The following is a 26,922-nucleotide window of genomic DNA, read 5'->3' on the forward strand; positions in this document are numbered from 1 at the left end:
GTGTGTTTATTTATTAATAAGATCACATTGCAAAAAGCTTGTTTGAAAGCTTGTGCGAACGCATAATCCACCCTCATCCCCAGTGAGCACAATGGTTAGTTGATGGCCTTTTTTTGCCATGTTACCTAGCTGGCAATAAAATAAGGTTAAATGATACATTGGCTGCAACTGAACTTCAAAGTATTACTTCACAGGTTACATCATAGGCTAATACAGCCACATCCTTGCTACATCCTTGTTCTAGTTAATTCATGCATTCTGGAGTAGGGGTAGTCGAACAAGATGTATTTTAGAAATTCCTGTGAGCAGAGCGTTACAGTAGTCTAGTCGACTGGAAATAAAAGCATGAACGAGTACAGCAACTGTAGTTACTGAGGTGTGACAGCCCCACCTGCGGTACTGAAAAACCTTTATTTGACTGAATCACTGTTGACCTAGTCACATTACTGTAAATGCTGCCATTTCATTTTCTGGACATTGAGATTTTCACTGTGCAATTTCTGTACACTGACAGGCTCATATGGCAGCAAAAGGTAGTTGTTTGAATGCCGATGAAGAGGGTTAGGTGTTTTGACAACGTACACTGTGAGATGACAGATTTGTCAACTGATAGAGATTTTTCTATGCCGTTTCTACTGAGTCAGTTATGCCTTTAATATCTCTGGCTGTAGTAGGCCACTGAGGAACATGTTGCCAATCAATAAGCAGGACTGCTCTATGGCACTATTGGATTCACAGGATTTTTTCATCAATGTGAGTAAAGTACATTAATTTGTCAAACATTTAATTTAGCAGATTGTCCAACAAATATTTTGTCTATAAACAGTTTCTCAAACCAATTTGCAGAAATTTTACCATATCACAATACAGTATATAATGATAATGTAAAATGACATGATTGTTTCGTGATGGTGTTTTAACCAAAACCTACAAAAGTCAAGAGATTTTTAAAAAAAAAGTTTTTTACATTTATGAGACAGATTAACATTTTGTTGTAAACATTTTTATGTAAGAATTTATAGGTTATGACCACACCTAAAACTTTGGGAAAACTAAAATCTAAGTAATTTCAGTTAATATGATGCTCTTCTCTGTTGTTTTCATATAATTTTGCAAGATGCTGCTTTAAAACTGACTTTTGAAATGACTTTCCGTCTTTGTATTCTTTGCCCATCGGCTCATCTAACAATAGGGTCTAATTTGCTGTCAGTGGGTGGGTCACAGCCATTGAATGAGTGCAAAAAGGGAAACACTGACCTGACTCCTCAAAGTCTTGGTTGGCTAGGTTCCAGGAATCTCGGATTTTCAGCAAACTGGCTTCCATAGCCCTCAGATCCATCTCGGGGCAATTACACTGTGGGTAGTCCATGGCGCATTGGCACCAGCAGTCATTGTCACGGCACACAAACTGGCCCTCCTCATTACAACCGATGTAGCTGAGAGCTGCCTGCACAAACCTGGCCCTCAGGTACTCTGGCAGCACGGCCTGAAGACCTGAGGCAAGGACAAAAGCAGGACAAAAACATGGAAATGTCACATGAATAAATGAAGAGGGAGCTGTGTACTTTAGGTATTGCAGAAAATTCGTATGGCTGTTGTATGCTAGATCTGTAAATCAATGAAGGCCAGCACTCATTTTCTCAGTTTTTTTGCCACGCTTGACACATGCTTGGCGTCATGTCATGCAATATGCTGATATTCATTTAAAGTTTTATTTTTACTGCACAGTTCTGCTACCTTTGTTCTGAATCATTACTGGCTGGGATTCACTTCAGAACTCTGCAAGCATGCATGGCAAAAAAAGCGAAAGAGTGATTGAAGCTAAATTCGTTCTGACACTCTCATGCTGCAGTTATAAGCTTGCCAGAGAACAGACACTGTGACAATTCCATCAGAAATTGGGCGAGTTCAATTATGGATGACCAACCTTGCAAATGAATCTTGTTTTCAGGGCTCTGAACCAAAACAGAGCTGACAGAGTCGAGGTTGTCATAGTTACTGCATCCGAGAGGGCCCGTCCTTGTTTCGGTCACCTAAAGGGAGGAAAACAGAGGCACATAACAATAATCCATACTGAGAAATAAACCCACTAATGGCATTAAATATACAGAGAGAGGGAGAGAGAGAGATAAAGGACAAAGAAAGCAAGAGGAAAAGAGAGCACATGACTAAATGTCATGCAGAATAAGATTAACAACACCCTCTCCCTTCACTATCTCCTCTTCTGAGAAACACAAAGTGTATTACGCATTATTTAGACTTCTCCATTGTGCAAATCATATTTAGGAGAATGTCTTTGTGAGCTAGTGGGCTGGAAATTGACTTGTGATAAGGATCCCCAGAGTAAAGCGTAATGAGAAAGTTGTGGTGTCATCTGTCAAATTCATCTCTACACTGTGTTTACCCATTATGATGCCCACTGACACCCATAAGATGCTAAATTCCATTGTGATGCTAGTGTAAGCATGTCCTATTCAATTATATACGCACCTGAGGATTCATGTAATTGCTTGGTGCAAACTTCTACATGAGCTATGCAATATTATTACAGGACTCCAGGATGAAATGTGATGAGAGGATCGGTAACAAAATCATCTCTTTCAATAGTGGACCCATTCTTCAAATGTAGCTTAAAAGCATACTCCACCAATTTAGCATTGCACTCCTATAACATTGCTAAATATTATGCAACTAAACATTAACTCCAGTGCAGTTGGAGGATTCATTTGTTAATCCTGGATGAAGTTATCTTGAATAAAAGTGCTCTCTTATTTCAACAAGACCAAGAGTCTACAGCTATCCTAGAGGCACTGTGAGGCTGTACAGCAGTGCAGCAATGCAAACGTCAGACAATGCTAACATGCTGATGCTAAGCAGGTATAATGTTTACCATGTTCACTCAGTTTGGTGTGTTAGTATACTAAACACAAAGTACAGCTGAGGCTTATGGGAATGTCTTAAGTGTTGCACGTATTTTATCATAAACTAAAGCATTGGACAAATTAAAATTTTGACTTGTTGATGGTGCTAAACAAAAAGTCAGGGGATCAGCAAAGTTATTGCAATTCATTCTGAGGGGGACATGATCTGAGTTTTTGAGAAATTTCACTCAAAACCATAAATGTGGTGGCACTAGAAAAAGGTTCAGGGGATCTCCAAAGTTAGTATGATGTATCCTCTGGGGAAAAATTCCATGTCAATCCATCTAATAGTTGCTGAGATATTTCAGTCTGGACCAAAGTGGTGGACCAACCAACAGACTGACATTGCCCTGCCTAGAGACATGCCATTAGCATGGCTAAAAACAAAACAATAAGGCACTTATGCTAACCATGAATAAGAATAAGGTTGAATAACGTTAAATACACCTGCACATTTGCCAGTTTGAGTTTATAGATCTATTGCTCTAAAATCTCCAGTTTAATTTTAAGGCAATTTTGAAGAACTGAAAATCATTGACAACAATCAAATCAAACTTACTTATGTGTGCATGCTGAAATGTTAGCTATGTTAGTTTTTTTAACATCTCCTACAGAGACACAGCGATAAACAAAAACATCAAACTTTAAAATCAATGCAGAATTGTTGTTTGTGATATATCTACGGATATATCATAAGCTCATTAATGAATCTTTATTCCTTAATGGTACAAAGATTACAATGTCCTTTCACGTCCAACATCCCGTGTTGTTATATATATCACTACCACTCACGCTTCTAGTACATTTGAGGTTTATTGTGGTTATAAATTCGTCACGTAAAATTTAACTAAATGGTGGCTAAAATTGTTTCAAAAGTGTTACTGGTGGCTAAAGGACTGAGAGAGAATGATTATAGAACCTCCAACATCATTTCTAACACTAGTTTGTCACTTTTTTATGGCTTTTTTTTTTTTTTTTTAGATCAGTGTCATACAACACAAAGCTCTATCAAAGGTGTATGATGTGAACCTACATGGTATAACAAGTGATTTTTGGCAATTTTGGTGCACCTGTGGCAGAGCTGAAAACAGAACTACAATGGGATTAGTATTGTCAGTAGGTGTGATTACTTCAGTCATGACCAATAAAGTCACCTTTTTTGCATTCTCTTTACAAGAGTGCAGTTTGCACAATTGCAGTCTGACAATTTGGTGACGGAGAGAACAATGCAGAGAAGGTTTCACCACAAAAACCTTTCCCAGAGAAAACTGATGTGGCTGTGTATGATGTGTAAAGTCTCCATGAGAGAATATATGACACCCCAAGTAAGCTACTGAAGGTTGGAGGATATTAAATTACTGCAGCTTCAGGGGAGAAAATACATCTGGTTAGCATGAGTTTCTCTTGTCCCAGGAGAACTCTTGTACAAATCTAGTGACATGAAGTGAGGCGCAAGTTGGCAGAAGTTGTTGGTTTGGCACTGAGAGAGGGTCATCTACCAGCCAGTCTATAGAAGATGGCCATCTTACTTATCTACACTCCATGTGTCATTTTGGCATTTTTGTATTTCCTAAAATCTGTCACAAAACAGCTATGTGTACATAATTAGCAATGAAAACGTTTCCTATTTTAAGGATTTGTATCGAAGTCACATTAGACAGCTTCAATCCACAAAAAGCACTGGAAAGAAGATCTGCTCATGAGTGCTCTGTCATGAGTGGCGGAGAGGTCACTTGGTTTTACATACCCTTCTAAGTCAGGTCAATTGACTCAGAACAGGTTCAACCATGTAGGAGTAGGAGAAGCCAAAAATCACATCAACTGACATACAGACAACTCTGTCTAGTCTCAACTCATATTTGGGAAGTGAATGTTTATTTGAGAAAAGACGTGTACATACAGAGGCCTGTGGACAGTGAGTTGTGTGTGCAAGGATTGTACAGATTGTCAAAAAGCCGGTGTTTGTCCGAATAAACAATCTGTGCAGTAAACATCACTGTGTCCTTGTGTCTGTGCTGGAGAGCCGTAATTCATGAAAACAGCACCTGTGATTTGTAGCTTTTCAACTGGTCTGTGACAGAATCCCAAATCACCATAACTCTAACGCCAGTGTGGAAAAAAAGTAGTAGAAAATCTGTTTTTGTAACAGATGTGGAATTTAAGCATCGAGTGTCCAATACTAATGTAACATTTTGGTAAACAAGAATTAAATGATAGCAAACCTAATAGAGTGTAGAAGACTAGATAATGTTTCTTGTATAGCATCTGTTGCTTGCTTGTATTTATTTATGAACAAGTAGAATGAACCTGTCTTTTTCCTGTTTTTAATAAAAGCACCTCCTGTGTGCCAGGAGGAAAGGATTCTCTGGGACAAATGACGCTTTTGAAGCTGTTCAGGCAGATAACTGATCCACAACTCCACTCGAGCTGAATGTGTTTATTTCTATTACCAGTTGGGTGATCTATTAAAACTCACTGCTTCATCTCTGCTGGCTTAACTCCAAAACAAATTCTATATTTACATTTATTTCAATATGTGGGTTGACTGAATACAATAACACAAAGAAAGCAAGAAAAAAGCCAACTATTTCTATTGAGACTGCTTAAATTTTTTAAACCCATTAGGCTATACTCTGCTGTCAAAATTAATCAGAGACTGATGCATTAAGGTACATAGTAGACCATGTAGTTTTAACACACAGTAACTGTGTACAAGCATGTGTAGCAGACATATTATAGTATTCTTCTTGAACATTGATTAAGGTGACCATGTAGCCAAACACATACTGTGTAGTCTTTTATTCCACAGTCACTATTAGTTATTCTAATATTATTCTGGATATTGTCACACCGTGTTCATTTTCAAGGGCCTTGTGGTTTTAAAACATTGCTGTGCTTTGGAAACGTGGTCTGGGTCGTGCTAAAAAATGAGTTTCTGGGCTCCATGTCATGCAAATTCAGGTGATTACTCTCACAGCACCATTCCACTCCATAGTTGGAACGTAAAACATTTCAGGAGCATATTTCTTACTGTACTCAGTTCTTGTGTGTGTGGCAGTTTTCATGCGGCAGGCTCCCTCACAAAAGAACATGAGTGCACCTAATATCATACTGCTTCATATAAGAACATGGAAACATTTGGCCTTTCTCTTGGAGAAAAACCTTTTTTGAGGCTGCTGCTGTAGGTTTTATAACCCCCAGGCGTAATCAGATGAGCTTTTCGTTAAAGAATGTGACACAAATTGATAAAAACAGAAATAAGAGCAGCAAATATCTGCTACCATTCATGGCAAAAGTGCAAAAGTAACACTGATGGCATAGGCCAACATGCACACAAGCAAAGCAAACTTGCAAGAGTGACAAAGTCAGCAAAAGCAGTCAGTCAGGGACCGTAATAATTGTTATATAATATGGAAAGTATGGAAAGTCAGCTAAATTAACCAGAAAATAGAAATAGAGGTCAAAGAGAGTTTTCTTTTTTTCACACAGTGATGAGGACATACTGCATCACTACAATGAAAAAAAACTTTCCAAATTTAGAGTTCAACAATAGAAGTTGGGTAAAAACTTGCAAGCAAGAAAAGTCAGAACAGAATACCGTCTGAGACAGGCATGAAAAGATCTCACAACTTTTGCTGCAAGTCTTGAAAGATGCAACTATATCCGAGGCTCAAAGACATAACACCAGATTTGTGCTGATAAAACACAGACACACACAAAACAACACTGTAGAATCTCTCCTCTCCTTTGAGCTCACAGTTAGAATGTTCACAATCTCAGCTCAATCATCCTTCACAAAAGCCTGATTTAGAGCACGTGTGTATCCAGACTCCATGGGCAGCAAAGATAAACTGCCAACCTGAAGGGAATCCATCTCCTTCGCCGTCACTTGCGAATTATTGCCAAACACCATGACGGTGTCTTCTTTTAATATTTTCCCAAAGGTCTAATATAAGTAACAACCTCTCCTTGCTAGATTAATGACAGCAACCGTGGTATCCGGCCAAGAGGAAAAGGAAGACTTTTGCAGCTGTGGGCAGAAAAGCTGTCTTTCTTTTGACATCTACTTTTGACAACTACAAGGTCAATGAGAAAACTAAATACAGAGAGACATGAAGATGAATAAAAGCCGGGAGGTCTGAATGTACGATATACATCCAGTGTCTCTTTCAGTCTCCTACTAAAAAATACTTACAGTAACTAAGCCACTGTTTTTCAATTCACAATGACTAAAATATAGTCTTTTCAATACAAAGATATCATCATTTTAGGCAGGACAGTCAGACAGAGGTAGCGAGAGTGTGGGAGAGGGAGAGAAACTGACTTCCATTCTTCTTTTTTATTATTGACGTGTTAACACAATTAATTAAAATCCGAGCAGCCTCCGTAGGGATCCGCAGATTAATTTCTAACACAGACAGATGTCCAACTTAAAGGGGAAAATTGACCAAATGCAAATCTAAAGATGGCTTTTCTATGCATAGCAATGAGACCATCTGCAGAAAGAACCCAGTGGAGCAGAGCATGTGTGTACAGTCAGCCTTCTCTATTAGAAATCGACCCCAGAAAGAAAAATCCTTTTTGTATAATTCACTGCTTTCAAGAACTCATGGGGCATTTTTTAGTAAAGGCTAGAAAACATACAAGTGATTCCAAAAAGTGAGATGTAAATGACATGGATTGGTTGGTGGGGGAATTATTAATGTGCCATAATTGAGTACAAGATAATTGTGCTGACTGTGTTGGAATAACTAACAGCTGCATTTAATGGAACATTTAATTGCACTTAAAGGCTTTCCTAGAATAAGCAGTTTGTGATGCTTACACATGCTGTGGATGTGACTTGTTTATCTTATCATGATGAATTTCACTTTGCCCTCCAGGCTTGCCTTTTGATGTCTTCTCACTGTCTAAATACTCCTTTAGAATTTATTAATCCTGAAAATATTCCTTGTGTAACTTCTAGCCTATAAGCAAATTACCAGTTTTCAGAAATGTATGCTCAAATTACAAATCCAATCATACAAAAGTCAATGCCTGTTTCGGTTTTCCATTAAGCTGTGATTTTTGTCCTTTTTAAAGTCTCCTGTGCTGTATCTGTCTGTCTATCGCCAATCACCATTGTGCACAGAATCCTTAAACCAGCAAGCTGACAAGCTGACAAGCGAAAAAAAGCTCAATTAGCTTCACAAGTATGAATCTGCATATATGCCTATAAAATATTGCGCCACAGCAAGTAAAAAGGAGAGGTAATGACCAGCAAGTCAACTACATGTGGGTGATGGGTGAAGTATCTTAGTCAGGTCTGATCACCACGAGCTGTTACAGCAACTTCAGTGTTCCTTGGTATAGATTCTCCAAGTCTCTAGAACTCTATTAGAGGGATGAATACCATTATAAGATATTCTCTTATTTAGTATCTAAAGTCTTCCATAGGTGCTCAACAAAGTTGAGGTCTGGTAGCTGTCAATCCCATAGCACATATGATTCACGTCATTTTCATCAAACCATTCACTGAGCGCTCATGCCCTGTATGGAAGCATCAGCATTTCTGTTTCTCCACTCATTTATTCAAGTTTTTCCTTTAATTTAACCAGTCTGTATATTCAAGCAGTAACCAAACATTCTCAAGTGAGCCCTGAAGGCATCCTTTTTAGCTTCGTATTACACTGCTGGTGAAAATGTAGCTCTGCCTGCTGCCAGACACATTGTTCAGGGAAACACGGCTGCTTGGAAAGTTGACATAGTTCCACTTCAGACAACACAGCACACAAGTGCAGTGGCTTAGGACGTGTCGCTTCAACTTTTGTAGCAGGTGAGAGCCAGAGCCAGTATTTGGCATCTTAACTGGATTGAACACTGCACAGCTGCTAGTTTCACTCAGTTTCTACAGCAGAGGAGGAGATTTGGTCAGGCCCAGTGTTCCCACTAGAGAGGTTATGCACATACACACAGAAACCTCTCACACACCTCTCAATTTCTCTCACGTACAAATGTGCTTTATTTGCTACAAAAATAATAGTGTTTTTTTGCAAAAAGCAAGTTTATGACACAGCAAATAAAGAAAGCAGGATAATGAAAGACAAGAATAGAAAACAAATGTTCATCAGTCAAGAAGAAATGTAAAATATATCATAAAATAAAATTCACAATATTCTTTTCTCTCTCGAACTTGACTAAGCAGGAAGTCACCACTATAAAATATCTGATTTCATTGAGAAGCTGGAACTGAATATTTAGCACTAATAAATTGAATTAAATGAACATGATAAAAAGAAATGATGCTACAAGTTGGCTATTAAAATACCTGTATTATCTAAATCAAACTGTGCCTTGGCTTGCACAGTATATAGATGGATGATAGCCTCTGTGTTATTGGTGTGGGGCCTTGGCAGGGCAACGCAGCACTTAGCCCGTTAACATGGTCCACTGATACAGATGGCTCTGAGGCACATCCATTATTTAAAAATGAAAGGCTTTAATATTATTATAAGACCAGTTAGGCGAGAGCATTTTACTGATGAAGATTCATCACTGCTGCGAATCCCTCGTATGAATAATTCCACAAAAACAGCATAAAATGTCACTTAGTGAGCCTGTGTTGTCAGATTAAGCAACAATGGACATTAAATGGCGGCACTTTCTGCTTGCTGGGAAAAAAGTACAAGATAGCATTAATGTTTCATTAAAGTCATCGCTCAATTCAAAATTGCTTTAATCGCTGCACCTTCAAGAATTGTCATTCACTTAATCAGGCATAGCAGATGTGAAAATCTACATTTGCATCTGAGTTACGTTTACGCCTGTTTATTCAGTCTTTGAGGATTTCAATGTATGTTTTAAGACCACTTTGTTGCACTGGCTTAGACTCTAATGTGAAAAAGGGGAAGAGGAAGAAAATAGCATCAGAATGAGATTATTGTGCCCTAGAATAGAAAAAAAGCATCTCGAAGCCACAGGGGAGAGGGGGACCTTTGGAAGAAGAAAGTAGAATATAATACTGTATGTGGTGTTATGTTCACTGAGTCTCTTTAAGGGAATCTAAGCTATGCTCTTTTACAGGAAGTACCACTCACTTGAAAAGGGGCCAAGAGAGCAAATTAGATTCTGTGTATTTATTTTTGCTCTCCATGCTTCACTTCTTTTAAACAGCTGCAGATTAAAGAGAAATAGCTGGAAGAACTTAAGATTCTTAAAAATCTTGACATCGGAATTCACATTAAAGCCAGGAGTTATCCTCCATCTATTTGTACCATACAATTATATGAGGTCTCTTCACCTATTGCATATCAAGGAAGGAAACCTATAGATCTTATTAAAGGTTAAGGGGTTGAAGACATGGTGAAAAGGCAAGACAAGACAAAAGAAGAATGTTTATGTTCTTTTCTGAATAATGAAGATGCTAAAATAAATCTGCCTGTAACTAATTATTCATCACACTTACGATAACTGACAGTGTTATGTTTTTTTTATTTGGTTTTGTTTTGTTTATACTGCCATCAAAACTGGCCCAAACTCAGGGAGCCGTGTTCTCTGCAGTCGTTCCTCAGCAGCCGTTATCTGATTTCTGAAACTCGAGTCTTACTTGTGTTCTCCTCTACTCCAACAAATGAAGCGTAACGCAGCATGACTGACTGAACGCTCAAGACTCGCACAGCAAATTGGGTCAAACATTCCTTATCACTTCTCCTCCCCGTCAATGATATTCTCCTCCCAACTTTAGTTTAATGAATCTTCGATACAGAGGAGCCTGAGCTGCAAATCAAAGGTAAGCACATTGATTGATGCAGCATTTCCTGTGTACCTGCTGCACTTTGATCCTGGGCTAAAAGGCTTGCTAAATAAGGCATGTCTGTCCTCTTCTCACGACACCTTAACTCATACTACAAAATGTTTGACAAATGACAGAGGGTCTCAAAGGAAATTACTGAAATGGAAGGGCTGATTCATCACACTATGTAACAGCAGAGCCATTTTTTCCACTCTCCTATCTCATTTTTCCCGTCTTTGATTATTTTCCAGTGCAGCTATGTTCAGTCCTCCAGGCCTTCAGGCCAGGCATTTCTACCATTTTAATATGTTATCTCTTAAAACCAGGGGACCAGTGCTCTTCTTAAAGGCAGCTTTGTTTTGGCATCCATCTTCATTGGGGTGAGGTAAAAACCTATGTTCGGAATTAAAGGCTGCTGACGCTGTGAATATTTTACATCAGTCACCTGAAAATGCCTCACAAACAAATGCACCCCAGAGGGCTCCTTCTCTATTCATCTCAATCAGAGGGGTTTTTAGCAGCACTTTGGTTCAATGACGGCTGCCAAATCAGCTCTACGTCCTCTTGCCAATTCACTTTAGAGAATGTACAGTTTTATCTCTCATGGACTGTATAGTGGGGCATCACTAAGGACAAGTCAATGAAAAATGGGCTGCGGCTCGGTAAAAGGCAAGCAGTTTAGTTTTTTAGCTGAAGCTATGCAGTCAGAATGAGGGAAATAGACCCTGATGTTTCTGCTTTTCCAGCGGAGTTCTCTTAGAGACTGCTTAATGCTTGTTTTCTACCTGATAAGAAGTGACATCCCCTTCCCAACATACCACTCAACCAATCATTATGTACAATCTAGGCATGTAAATTAATAATAAATTGTGAGTTTGTATCACAAATCATCACAGAATATTAAAGTACTGATGAAATACCAGTCCTGCGTTGCTCAAACCCCAAATGTAACTTGGGAAATTGAAAATCTGAGTAATGGAGTGTATTAAAACAAGTTTTTCCCATTATTTTCCCATATTTATAATATGAAATCAAAGCTATCTAGTTCAAAATCTGACCAAATGTAGTATTCACAACTCTTCATTTCAAAATATGTCTTGCTCACCACAGGGTAAGCATCGTGTGTGTAGGACTAAAAATGACTAGAAGAATCAAGAAATCCTGCACACTGTCAACACCTGTACACACTTTATCTTATCAAGACATTTTTGGTAGGTAGACCTTCATTAGGTCACAAATAATACCATAGTACAAATGCAAACATCTACTAGTTAATTAGTCTTTCGACAAAAAAAATACTATATGATTTAGATAATCAATAAATTGTGTAAACTAATTGTAAACTTGTTTAAGTCATCAAGCAAAAATGGTAAATCATAAATAGAATATTTATAAAGCACTTTTCCACCTTAACAGACAAAGTGCTTTACAATGTACAAATGCCAAACATGTGCTAGCTCCAGCTTTTCTAATGTGATTTGCTGTTTTTTTCTGATTTCTGTTTATATTACTGTAATGTGGTCTGTTGATCAGAGAAAACAAGCCATTTGAATACATCACCCTGGGCTCTGGGAAATTATAGAAGTTTTCACTGTTTTCTGACGTTTGATAGACCAAAGGGTTAACAGAAAAAAAAATGTTTGTAGCTTTGGTCCCACATAATACATATTACTATCATCACTGACAATGAAACCATGTATGTCCAAATTTGGTCATTTTTATCTTTTCAGGTGAACCTAAAGACAGAGTTTATTCATGGGTTGAGAAAATTCTCCTCTTTCTTAAGCTAAATAAACCGTTTAAAAACCAGTTTGAACCGATCTGAAAAATGCATGGTCAGAAAGCTGAAAACAGGGCTGATGTTTTGGAAATACATGGTTTTCACAGACAAATAATGCTAACATTAATTGAAATTGGTACCTTAATATCTGTTTCCTAAAGCTATTTTAAAGTCTGTGACCTTTCCTAGGTCATGTGATGACGCCATCACGCTGCTGAAGATAGAGCACTAGTTGAAGGCTCAAAAAAAGCTAGTATGTGGAACTTTGAGTTCATATTATTTTCTCAAACAAATTGTCCCAAGGGTCAAGATAGAACTTTAATGTTTAAAAGGTATTTTATTGTCGTTGTGGCCTCAAAAAAAAAGAAGAAAAAATAGAAAAGAAAACGCTCCCACCACAAGTCTAAACAAAGTTCATATTAAAGCAATAATAAGGTCAGATGTGTTTGGGTGTGGTACATCCAATCACAAAACCACTGCAGAGGCAGGTGTAATCACAGCATACAGCACATGACAAACAGACTGAAGAAGCTGACAGTGTCTCAGATGGGTGTTTTTGCAGGTTGCTGATATTACCTACATTCTGTGACATTAATCTGTTGTTTACCACAAGCTAGTGTAAACACATTAAAGCCTTGTGAGGGAACAGATTCCTCAGAAAGCATAGAGAATTCAGTCTGTGGTGCGAAGGGCAAACTCAGCCAATTCAATTCATTCTTTTTGATAACAACTGACAGAGTGATGAATGAACACACCCCAAAGGTATAGAGGAGTAAAAGATGGATGCAGGATGATATTTACATCATAAGCATATCTTGATATACATAGCATGCTGTTCCATATAAGAGTCTGTAAATGTGCACATGAAAGAGTGAGGAGGGAAGTAAACAATACTGCTTGCTTCATCTCTTCACTTGGTGGAACTCTCATTTGCTCATTAAGCATGCAGGTGCACATGTTTGCTCAAATGTCACAGCAAAGCACTATAAAGTGCATGCAAGGTTATCAAGGAAAATATTATATTTTTAATCAACCACCTAAAGAAATAATGTCAAGCAGATCAGTCAGTTTAATGGCTTATACAGTATGAAGTTTATTTTATTAAAAATAATATCTGACTTAAATTTCACAGCTACATTTGTGGCTCATCAACACTGCCAAGTCATCACTTTATCAATCATTTTCCAGATCAAAACTGTTCTAACATAATAATGCAAGAGATGCCAGCTATAGGACAAAGTGCGTGACATGGCACCCTGGGGTGCCTTAAGGATAGGCCAATAGTACTGCAATGCTTCACCACATCAAAAAACAAGGCGACATTTACATTTTATATTGAAAAATGCGTTTTGAAAAGTATCAAAATGCAAAATCTAAAAATACACAAATAAACATTAAAATCACATTAAAATATTTAAAATGCTATTAAATACACAGTAATTATGCTGCAGCTAAGACTGGCAACAACAGCTCACTCATGGTTGTGTTACATTTTAACAGGCTAGACTCAAATGCAGGACTCAGACAGGGATTGATAAAGATAAAAGGTTTTTATTGAGAACAGGGGAATTATGATGGAATGAAAACTGGGGATGGAAATCCGGAGCTGGCTGGGAGTGTAGAGGTAATAAGATAAGATGGCATGGGCAGTGGAGAATGAAGGGAAGTATGGCTGGCAGACGGGCAGAAAGCAAATGGGAACCAGGGAAGCAGGCGATGATCTACGGAGGTTAAACAACAATCTGGCGATGAGTGGATGAAGAGCCGGAGCAGATATACTGCAGGTCGATGGCGTGATTAGAGGCAGGTGAGTAGACTGCACGCGCGTTTTCCAGGTGCACAGCAGTTAAAAACAAGAAAGCGATGGAAAGATTTGTCACTATAAATAGAGCTCAAAGAAATGCTGATACATCTTAGTCTTCAACACAGTCTAAGACGAACAGACTTGAGCTGACCAAAATAACTAAAATCAGACTGTACAGTGGAAGCTACTTGGCTTAAAAGTTTTCTTAGTTGTGCCACCCATCTGCAGGGAAGAGCTGCCCCAAAACAACATATGTATACGTTCAAGTGACAAAGCCCTTTAGCTGCCATATGAATTATGACTTTTGTCTGTCGAAAACAAAGGAAGACAAAGGAAGAAGTAGTCAACAGAGGGAGGAGGTCGGGGTGGATGGATGGGTCAACAAAAGATTTGACTTTAACATGGTAGACCACTGTTTGTTTCCCATTTTCTACAGACAGTCAACGCTGGTTTCTTTTAACTATAATGGCAGTCGTTCCATAACCTTACCAAGTGGTTATTATTGTAACCTCTAACCTTAATGAAATGATTTGAACCCAAATCATGATATTTCCCTAGCACTAACCAAGTAGTTTTTGTACCTAAACCTAACAAAACCTTAACCATAGCATCAGATAAGAAAACAGCTGAATTTTTGAAACAGTGATTTGTAAAGGTTTTGGAAGGCACTGACAAACAATGCCGTTCTGCCGATAGTGACAAGTGATGTATTTTGTTGTTTAATTTGAATGACTTGTTGGCTGGAAAAAAACTGTCAAATGGCAATGGTACCAAGTAAGCTCAAGAAACATCTTGAGACAAAACCCTCTATAGCCAACAAAGATATTGAGTACTTAAAGCAACTAAGAGAGTTAAATTAGAATTAAGAGTGGAAATGGGGGAAAAGTTTAGGAACCACTGAGGTAGGACACGTTTTGCCCAACGTTTTTCAGGTCTAATGTGAAGTAAACCTATTAAGTAACAAAGAGGTTTCCTCACCAAAGGCGTTCTCTCTGGATAATTTCCCTTAAAGCACCATGGAAATATTTATTTGGAGTTCTGCTGATGTAACTGGAGATAACCTATGAAATGACTGCCACTGGGTTTTTGGCTAGAACATTAGGTGAGGTCCTACTATGGATACAATATGAGTGGTTCATTAATTAAAAATGGTAATAGAAGTGTATCAATCCATATAGAGGGTCTGGTCTGTAAATGAGGGAGAAGATTGATGTCCTGTAAAATATGCTTTATGAATCTGCAGCATAATGATATTCTGAATTTGAAGCAGGGTAGCAGAGCAGAGTAGCCCACCGAGGGCCTATTGATGTTGTAAACTGCATACAGTAATTGGTAGTAAGTGGTAAGTACTTGGTAAGTTCTGACCACTGTAGAGTGTCTTAATTTGTCCCAATACTTATGCCCTGCACAAGCGCCATTATTATCTTAACAGGAGCACGTAAACAGCTGTTTAACAGCAAGAATAAGTTTCATATGTAATGTTCAAACGCTTATAATATATATATCAGAACCAGTTCCAAAGTGTCCAATCCACTGGAAATGTATGCCTCCGAGCTTATCAATTTGTTTTATTGATGCCGGCATGTTTTTCTGACAGTTAAAGTGCAATGAGATAACTTCTGTTATGAACTAGTGCGATATAAATAAAATTGAATTGAATTGAACAGTTGCACATTGCAAAACAATGACAATCAATTGAGAATGACTTCCGGATGGGAGCCGAATCGTCTTGATTCTGAAAACAGTGTCCAGATGACTACGACTGAAACCTTTTCTACGATTGCAAAACAATGTCAAACTCATGAGTCTACGCTGCTTGGAAACTCGCAACAAGAAAGAGTCATGGCGGAGAGAAAGAAACGGACCAAAGCGGGGCTTCATTTCACGAAGAAAGATGACAATAGTGCTGGTTGTAATGTCTGTAAAATGATCATTGATCAATATGCTGAAACATCTTTCTACACAACATGGGCTTACATTCCAGGAATGCCATGTATTTGACACTTTACGTACGAGTGCCATTGCTTACCGAGGGATAGTTACCGAGGGTAAATATCCTAAGTTATATTAACATTAGCGCCACACAGGCAGGCTTAGCAGATTTTTTCTTTGACTGAGAAAACCTAAATGAAAACGAAAGCTGTAAAAATATTCTCTCATTTCATCCATTTTAGATGATGACAGACAGACTGTTACTACAGCTATCTCTTACTCTACAGCCAGCTCGACTCGTCCATCAGCTCCCAGCCAGCAAAATCTATTCCCGCTTGCTGCACAGGAAGGGAATATGAGCAAAGAAAGGGTGAACGAGGTGAAAGGTTTGCACCCTTTTTCAACAGCAGAAGATATTGCCTATTATATGTAGATTATATGAAAACCTGTGTAGGCCTACTTTTTTCCACACAGAAAATTGATCAGGAATCAATAAGAGAATCGATAAAGAATTGGACTGATAAGCAGATTCAATAATGACATTGGTATATAGTGAATTCATTTGGAGACTTAATCTACAGAGACAGAAATAAACTGGACCATGATTGGATGGCAATAACAGCTCTTCTCATTAAAATGAGCTTAACCCGGTGATTGCAGGGTTTACATTCAAATGCTCCATACTGACCATTATTTCATTAATTCTTTAGTGAGTGAGCTAATCAAGACCACTTGCCATGTTTTGCAAAATACAATAATTCTGTTTATCCACTGAAACTAAATCTAATAATAGGGGCACTTCAAAGATTTGGCAAGAGAGATTTTTTTTTTTTACTGCTATTGTGTTGAAGTCCAGAGAACAGCAAGCTTTTACCTTGATGGCAGTAGAGGCAATCTGGATGTGATGCAGCTTGTGCAGGGTGCTCTCCCTGTCAATAAAGTAGGAGGCAGCCAGCTGGTGCAGAGCTTCCAGAGTCACAGCTGTGCCATTGGATTCACTCACTTCAGACGTCCGACTCAACTTCCTCTTGTCCACAAAGATCATTAATGACTCTTCCCCTATGAATACACACAAGCAGACGCATACGCAGACTTTATTAATGAATCATCTCCTGTGAACATACACACACATAATGTTCTCAGTGGTGTAGTGGTAAATATTAACCCATGAACACCTGCCAGCCCTCATTACACAATCACATAGGCAGAAAAACAACACTTTTGAAGGTGGAAAGCTGATGAGAAATTTAGTTCCCTTTGCTAATTTTATAATGTGGTCAACATTGTGTCAAATATGGTGATAAGTCTACAGCTACAGTATAGTGCACAAATAGAGATGCTTTATGGAACAAGTCTTTCAATACAAATAGAGCCAAAGCTTTTAGAGGACAGTGTATTGACAAACGGTGGAAAGAGTGAAAGATCGATGGAAAAATCCTTTCTAACAGCATTGGGTTTTATGGGGAATGTGGTTTTAATTTGGAGAGACATTAGAACCAACCTACAGTACATTACCACTGGGGATAGATAAAGGTTAACACATTCTCCACCACAGTGTGAAAACAATCTCAATTTTAATCTCACTTTGTCTATTATTGAGTCCTGAAATCTTTATTTATTTATTGGCATTTCTGCTTCATTTTGGATGGACACCATAGAGAGAGACAGGAAAGGCAGGGGAGAGAGAGAGTGAGGGGATGACATGCAGCAAAGGGCCTGAGATGGATCCTTAATCTGTGGTAGATGTTCTACCAGGTGAGCTACCAGGCTCCCCGAGTCCTGAAATCTTTTAACAAGCAGAGAAAAAATCTGATGAGGTGAGATTGTTTCATGTGTTTCCAATACAAATGAAGTTACGGGAATTATACACTATAATTTTCTTAATTCTATTGCAATGAGCTTCTTTATTCTGTCTACTGTCAAGATAATAATAATAATAATAATAACAATTAATTATAACAAAGAATCACAGTTTATTTCAAGCTACAGTATATTGATGTGTAAAAATGCTACCTTAAGCACCTCTCTTGACCCACAACCTGGTGGCGGATTTAATATGCTTTTTTTTTTTTTATCGCCAGAATTACACCGTTTATCATAGCCAGAAGCTGTAAAAACAGAAATGAATGGAGCGGTTTGCACTAACAAGTTCCTGTAAAAAACATTCATTTCTGCGCTCCTCAGCGCATAGAAACTACCCATATATTCCTTAACACTGGCTAAAGGTAACACTGTAGGTTATATTAGGTCGTAGTTTAGCTGGTGTACTTCTTTTTGTTTGATGTGCAGGATTGTCTTTCCAATCTATTTTAAATACTGTTGATATTCATCATGGCTTTGAGAGTTTATGCACAAGAGATACAAGATGAAAAGAGCCAGAAGAGGAGCTGGGAGGAGATTGTGCAGCAGATAGCCATGGGAGCTTTACTGCATATTACAGTACTCTGGCTAACTTACATCTGTTGTTATGGAAACAGAAGATCCACCAACATTTTTGTCAAACAACTCCAAACACAAATTTTACATGTTGAATCAGAGAATATGAGTTTAAACAACCACAAACAATCCCACAGTCACAGCTGAGACAATATTTAGTACCATGCAAGACACTTTAGAGCTTCAGCTATGATTTACTGCTAGATCTTTAACCTTACATTACTCTTTTTATGGCAATTCACCTTCATTTGACAGTTGATGATCTACAGCAACAAGGATGGACAAGCAGAGAAAGAGGGCTCTGACAAGGTCCCAACTTAGGACACTGTGGTTGTACCAAATTGGTTGGGCCAATGTAGTTCTTCCTCCTGAACGTCTGGATCTTAAGTTATCAGAGAAACAAGCTGAGCAAATGATAGCGGCAACTCAGCTCGCAGCCCCACTGTGACGTCCTTTGTCCGCCGAACAGCTTCGGATAAACTCTGATTTTTAACATGAAACTGCTTTATTCAGTGTTTGTACCGGTTTTATTCACCTGGTCCGTTTGTTTTGGAGAGGAGGAGACCTCTGTGAATAATTCGGCTCCCGGTAAAAACCTCCTGAACGATGAACATTGAAGGTATCCTAACTGGGAGAAGCTGACTGCAATGAAGGAAATGCTGGTGAAAACATCAATTCCCATGATCCCACGCTATTCCGCGATGTCATTGAACTACGTCTATGCTACGTCTTATTGTTTTGATGTGAGAGACCCCTAGTGGCAGAAATTACATACTGTGCATTTATTCATGGATGTTAATTGATGTTAATAACAATTAGCAATTACAGCATACTTAGATCTTTGTATCACTCACTAAAATTAGACCTTGCTTCCTCAAGTTGAAACATGAGTAAAGTTCTCAAGGTCATAAAAACGTTCCTGGAAGAGTTCCTCTTGTGGAAAAGGGCCAAATGTTCGTCCTGGGTCTGAGCTACCTCGATGCCCAAAACCTCTCCTTTAAACACTTCCTTTCTCCCAGGTGTTCAGGTAGGTCAATAAAATCAAAGAGAACCACAGCCCATCTACTTTATTTACCTCCCAGTGTAGCGGAGAGCAGGAAGTGGGTTCCGTATTTTCTGATAATGTTGTCAGTGATGGCGCCGAGACTGGGCCTCCTGCCCAGCTGCCTAATGGTCTGGAGGAACTCGGGGTCCAGCGGCAAGGAAAAGCCATTGTTCTCTTGTCTCTCCAGGGCCAAGCTGTTCACCTTCCAGCGGCCAAACTCCCTGAAATGTCACACAAACACATGCTCAGTGTAAGCTAAGGACGCACAACACATGAATGCTGCATGCCGGCACGTTCGCAGACACCAAGTCAGTCTAAGCAGTTGTTTTCTGTTCTTGAAAGGAAGGAATGACATTTTTTGTGATTTTTAAGTGGACAGGACACAGCTTGCCCCTCATGGGGCGGCTCATACTCAGATCTGCTCCTTGCCAGGCATAAAATATGATGTCTGCACGACCTCCAAGTGAATCTCGTGTAACACTCTTGGTCTTGGTCTCATGCTGTTTCTACCTCCGGCTTGGAGAATTGCTTTGCTCCATAGTGAAAAACATTGAGTTTCTCCACCGATTTTAAATAATAGCGCAATCTTTTCTCATGTCTAGTCACTTTTTGAGGCGCTGCGGTTGGAAGGGCTATAATTATGGATAGAGTCTTGCTGCTTTCAGGGCCTCTTTTGGAGGGAACAGGCTTCATCTGAAGTCGTTTGATATTCAGCCTGGCCTTGGAGCATGCCAGCTGCCTTTATCTACCAAGTGCAGCAGTGCTGCTGCTTGATGCATAGATTAGCGCTATTAAAATACAGCTGGTTATAAACATGGTTCTATCCCCACCTAGCAGGAGAGAAATTGAAGACCTTTCAATCACTGTTGGGTAGGTGGTTGACCTATCTATTGAGAAAAGGACTACACAAATTTGATGTTACATGCATTTGAGTAAGAATGTATTTTTCACCACTAGGTGAGATCCACCCTGTTATGCCAAAGAGTGGCTGCAACACAAAACATACCTATAAATTCTATATTTCTCCACATCACTCTATATCCACATCCACATCACTCTATACTCAATAAAGTATTTCTGATTCTGATCTGATCTAACCTCCTTGTTCAGATAAAGTGCTGGAAAGTATGTTTAAATAATTTCTCTTCAGGTAACTTCTTCACCATCTTCACTCCTACCTGCCACTAAGACAAAGACATCGAAAGCAGTTTACAAATGATTAGAGGATGCAGAGTTACCATTTTCTTTATTTTGGTCTTGCGACCAAAAAACAGACAAACAAAAACATTTTGTATTTTTATTTTGAAAATTAAATACATTGGATTTTTTTATTTGTGGCCTAGTAGTAGTTGCCTTTACACCTAGATGCTTAATCATTATAGAGAGGAATGAGCTCCTACTATGACGGGAGAGCCATGACCCAGACAGTCCCACAACACCTGAGACAGCTTGATGAGAAGAAACACTGCAATACTTAGTTTTGACTTGATTACAGCTATATTTTGGAGAGAATAAACAAAGAATTTATTAAGCACTGCAATATTCTGTTTCCTCAACCATTCAACCATTTTTGTATTATCTTGATTTTATTATACAAAGATGCAATCTGGAAGATGCTATAACAAGAATGACTAATTTGACCAACTGGCAGCCACCTCCCATCTGTATTGTCTGCAATTTAGATATCAGATTGCCACACACACACCTCTGACGTGTTAGGCTAGCAGAACGCTATTGTAACATTAACCTAACATTAGGCTCATGTGTTTGCAAACAATACTAAATCCTGCAGATAGGCAGTACAGTACAGTACAATAGCATGCTCCACTTTCTTCAACAGCTAGTCGCTAACTTTGTCCGTCAGCCATTTGGTGATTTGGAGTTTATCAGAGCTTTTTTGCTGAAAACAGCTTCCCGCTGCTGCTGGAAACAGGATTGATGAGGGCATTGAGATTGAATCATACAGTAAATGTGCTATAAACCCCCGCAAAAAACAATGAGCTAAAAGAAGCTAAAAAGCACCACTGAGTTGCAGGGGGGTAATAATTCTCTGCTGAATGATTGATTAGTGAAGGTCAAATAGGCTATGTCTTGTTATATTAGGTTGTGGTTTTGCTTCACTGTGAAGTAACTGGATTTGTCAGGTATTTCATTCACTTATTTTATCTATATGGAGTCTCAATTTAAGAAAATGTGCAATTTGGCGATCACTATGTTCATTTTCATCACCATTAGTTAATCTATATCACCAACCCCTAGTAGCATCCCATGCAAACAATTTGCTCTTGTGACAAGCAGACAGACACAATCTAATGTGAATGCAAGATAGCTTTCAAGAGCATAGGACTGCACAAAGTGACTCTGTAAATGCCAGCTTATATGGTTTCTGGGAAGTAGAATTCCACAAACTTTCAAAAATGTGTTCTCCGAACACTGCAAATGGGAACTTTGGGTTTTCTGATTCGTCTTTCTCTCTAACATATATACAACCCCCAACACCCCATAGACACACACCAACTCCCTCATGCAAAGACACATGTATTCACACACCCTGCAGCTGCAAACATCTAAACAAAGCTGCCCTTGCTGAAACAACTTTGCTATCGCCTAGAATATCGCAGAGCCCCCATGGGTGCGGGCCTGCTGCCAATCAATTTCCCACCAATAACAATGACCCCCTGAGAAAAATACAAACCAGAAAACAGCTCATTAAGACCTGTTTCATGTTGGTGTTTCTCCATAACGAGCGGCCATTAGTGTTTCTCTCCGTCCGCTGGGGCCCGGCTGAAGAAGGGAGCAGCGGAGAGAGAAAGAGGGAGAGCTTAACTGTGATCGACACAGTGCCTCGCTATGCTGCTCGCTGATGGACATTTATGAATGGTGCGACAGCTAAGCTGGAGAATACAGCACACGCACACACACACACACACACACACACACACACACACATCTGTTGTCAAAGACTTCAAATCAACCTCACCTTTTGCATGCCATGCACATACACACACAAAAAGATCTTGCATTTCATGGAAGACTGTGGGTTTATTTCACCCTTAACTGTTCTCAGTGAGATGCTGAGTGACTGGAATAGCCTATCACAGACACACACACACGCACACACACACACAAAGGGCGGCTGGTTTATTGCACCCTCATCTCCTGTCAGCTCCCCCTCTGAGCGAGCTGGAGCGCTGTGCACCAGGAGGTGAGGAGCTGCAAGAGCTACAGAGGCCGTGATCAGAGCAGGGGAGTCATACCCTGCTACCTGTCCATCACAGCCCAGGTGTCTCAGATCCATCACAGCATACAGGCAGCCTGAGGGCTCTGCTTGGTGCCCAACATAACAAATCAGGGAATCAACCCAGCGAATAACCTGCTGATACAGTTGACACACTCTACAGAGCATAGCAATGCAGATTGTGTCAGTTCAGTGCAGTACGTGACTGAACAGGCTACGGGAGTGTCTGCTACCGCTAATGTAATCTCCCGAGGCATGTTAATGTGGAAATTATTGTAAGAAAAGTTAATGTTTTTACTGTTCTTACTGTATTTTAAAAACAAGAGGACACTTTGTAGAAAATATATTTTACAGCTGCAATCTGAAGATGTAAAACAAACTTTTAGCTCAAAGGAGCCTTTTGTAAGTTAGTTAAACATCATTAGGTCGCTACTATAAAATAGACAAAATGGCTACTACAGTCATTTGTTTATTTCTTTTTTAAATTTCTTATCTTTTAAAAAAAGTTTCAATAAATTTCAAGCACCAAGTTGAGTTCTATCAAAATGCTCTACTCTAACTGTAATGTGTGATATTGTATCACATGAACAAATACAGTGGCACCGGCCCACATAGGCTATTGTTTAGATCAGTCTCAATGTCATTATTCTTTGTGAAAGATACCCAAGGGAGTGTCTATATAAAGGCCTTTTGCAGGGTGAAATCCTGATCCTCTGGCTAATAAAAAGCCCACAAGCTATGTTATGACTGCTTCATAATTCTGTTAAATGATTGGAAACCACACAAGGGGCTACGCCACATCTTTCAAATCTTACATGCTAAATTATAGTTATACTAATACATGGTCAATTTGCAATCCTTTCAGAAGGATTTGCACATGAACTGCCAAATTTATGAACTATACACACAAAGTCACACGTGACTGGCAACATGGACTGCATGTAATTGATGCATAACACAAACCTCTGTTACATGAAATGATTTTGCACAGAATAATGACACTAAAATTGCCAGCGTCTCAGATGAAATCGTATGAGTCAAAACTTTGTCAGAATTTTTTAATTTGTCCACTACAGTTTGCACACATGAACACATTTTTCAAAACAAGCAAGTAGATTCATTTTGTATATGTTTTTTTAAAATATAATTTATGGTTAAAGTCACTCTGTCTGCAAGTTAAGCATGAATAAGCCTAACAGCTCTACGATTCTTCTGTTGATGGTGTCTCAATTAAGCTAATGTTAATGTGGTGAGCTACAATGCATTCTCATTTCAACTCATCATAAGAACATTTGAATGTCACAGAAAAGAAAAAGAAGAAAAAAAGAGAAAGTAAATAACCTGACTTGTCTTTGCAGGTGTTCTGAATATTTGCATTCATACACTGTTTCCCACAGCGAGCTGATTACCACTAAAGAGAGTTTTCTTTCATCTCTCATTTCCTCACTGTTTTACTCAGTGTATAATGACTTTACAGCAGTTAGGTCCAGATCATTGCTTTACATATCAAAACTCTGGATTTAAACTGTGATTTACGAAACAAATGCAAAATTTTTTACACACTGGAAAAACTGTGGCTTGTCAGACATTTTTTTCTTGAATTATATAGTCATTAATGCACATTTTGAGCCATATCAGTAGTATAAAGGGGACGAGGTTAATTAAATGACTTCCTTTATTTGATGGATTGAAATAATTTCACCTCTGACTTCATGCAGTATTGAGCCTTTATTTAAATTAAATATGTGTCTTTCATTTCACATTAGAATTCTGTTATGTTATTATTTTGGTTGCCCTAAAAACTCATTTTTCCCAGAGATTATGTTTATGTACTTCTAACTAATTTGGTTTGCCAGTTAAGTTTCAGTGGGAAACCTAATTGCTGGTTAGATCATGTTCATTGGCAATGTTTTTTCCAGAGCATAAGGCGCTACGATTTTTTACAAATGGTAGGGCTTTAACACTTGAGATCAGGGTTTGCATCTGTAGTCCTACGTGATTTCTAAGAGACAGGATTGACCTAGAAAATCTGTATGTGGCCACGACAAGACTAGTTTGCATTTTTTTTTACATTTGGACAAAGACCTAATTAAATAAAAGAAAACAGGGTAAGAAATAAAAAGCAAAAAATGGCATTAGGTGAAAGAAAAGCATTATATTTATTGGTAATGGTTTCTGTAAGTGGAACCAAAAATGTATGTGAAGGAAAACAAAGACCAAAAATATTTCATATGCAACATTTACCTTACCATGATAGATAATTTGGTTATCATCAAAAAGGCCAGAACAGGTTGTTGTGTTTTGTAGCTGGGTTACCCCAGATACCAAAATGACCCACTGAGCAAAACAGTTGGTTGATGTAAACTCAAAGTTATTTCAAGGACCTCCCCAAAGAGAATTGTGCAGAATGGGAGAAAAGTCCTTCATGCTTCATTCAGTAAGATAAACCAAATTACATTTATTTGGAAGACCTTGCTAGCAAACTGCAACCTCTCTGCTGTTTTCAATGCTGCAGATTTTTTCTTTGCTGCAGTTTGCTTTTTTCTTCTCTTGGTTTAATCTGATGTGACATTGATCCTTCTCAATATGCATGCGCCATTAGCAACATAGAAATTATTTTACAAATTAAGAATTACAAACAAAGAGGCTTTCCATTTGAGCGACATCAAAAGAAATTATACACATGCCAGTTGCATAGCAAGCATTTTCCTGAAAGGCACCTTCATAGCACCTTCACATCAACTTCTTCAACTGAGCTACTGATGATCTAGTCTTAACAAGAGGAGAGCTGGAGAGTCAAATGAGAGTGGGAGTAAGATGGGGGGAGAAAAAGATGGAGAGATTCGTGTCTTTTAGTTATCCACCCACCGCAGAGACAAACAGGGAATGAAAGCGTGATCAAGACGGAGGAAGAGAGTGTAATGATGTAGTTAATAGTTGTGAACGCTTCACGAAATTGCCACCAACAGTTTTTCCAACAACATCAAACAAACATCAGACCATTAATTTGTGAAAATCCTATTAAACCTCTGAGAGGTCCTATAATCAAGACGACATTCTGTTGTTCCCTGATCATTTTGCTTTTCTATGCCTTTGATGCTACCAAGTGTTACTCAAGTACACATTTCAAACACTTAATTTCCACCTACAACTGTGACCATTGCCAACTCCTGTAGAGGATTAGGATGAATTCCATTGGGGGATACAAAATGGTGCAAAATAAAGAAACCTAGGTTTACCTTGAGGGGTTGAAATAGATTCCAACTTACTGGACATCTCATTCAGTTACAGAATAGCTGTCAAATTAACTTTACACAGACACTGTAACTACATGGTTCTGACTAGATTTTTCTTCTTTTTCTGCTAAATTTTACTCTTCTAAAATAATAACAGATGGACTAAAGAGGACTAAAGTCAGAGTAAAGAAGACTTAAGTCACTCATTATTACTCATTATTCAGGAGTCTCCCCTGGTTGCCCGGCAACCTCATGGTGACAGCAAGACTCAAGAAATTCAAAGCTCCCGGCCATGAAATAATCCAGTACATAACCCCCAATAAAACCACAGCTTGTCTTTTTTGCACTTAGATTTTGATATTAAGCAAATGAGAATAGAATGTGTTAATTAGTGAGCTGTAGAGGTGCTGGTATAAGTTTTTTTTTTCCTTTGGACAGAACCACTCTAGCTGTTTCACCCTGATTCCAATGTTTTTGCTAAATTAAGCTAATTGTTTGCTGGTTAGAGCTATATATTTAGCATACAGATGTGAGAGTGGTATTAAGTTAGTAGTGAATAAACATATTTCCCACAATTTTTTTAAGGATAGGGTTGACTGTAGGAGACAGGATGCAAACCACAGTCTCCAGTCAGACACTTTGTTTGCCTTGCCGTCCACTCTGACCTCCTCCCAAAGAAGTCTTCCTGTTGAGTATGGATGGTATTAAGAGTTAATACCATGCATACTCAACAGGAAGACATAATTGTAGTCCATTTTG

The 26,922-nt window shown here is 38.6% G+C and overlaps 1 protein-coding gene across 2 annotated transcripts in view; it reads right to left on the reverse strand.

Annotated features, from left to right (window-relative positions):
* The window catches only part of brinp3a.1 (bone morphogenetic protein/retinoic acid inducible neural-specific 3a, tandem duplicate 1), a 49,376-nt gene that overhangs the window by 11,526 nt on the left and 10,928 nt on the right, over nucleotides 1-26,922 (reverse strand). For both annotated transcript variants that reach the window (XM_044200190.1, XM_044200189.1), the window contains exons 3-6: nucleotides 19,720-19,910; nucleotides 17,083-17,267; nucleotides 1,928-2,033; nucleotides 1,258-1,494 (exon numbers count right to left, since the gene is read on the reverse strand). In XM_044200190.1, the coding sequence (XP_044056125.1) occupies nucleotides 1,258-1,494; nucleotides 1,928-2,033; nucleotides 17,083-17,267; nucleotides 19,720-19,910 (719 nt within the window). The remainder of the gene's footprint in view (nucleotides 1-1,257; nucleotides 1,495-1,927; nucleotides 2,034-17,082; nucleotides 17,268-19,719; nucleotides 19,911-26,922) is intronic.

Source organism: Siniperca chuatsi, linkage group LG6, assembly GCF_020085105.1.
Source record: "Siniperca chuatsi isolate FFG_IHB_CAS linkage group LG6, ASM2008510v1, whole genome shotgun sequence".
NCBI lineage: Eukaryota > Metazoa > Chordata > Actinopteri > Centrarchiformes > Sinipercidae > Siniperca > Siniperca chuatsi.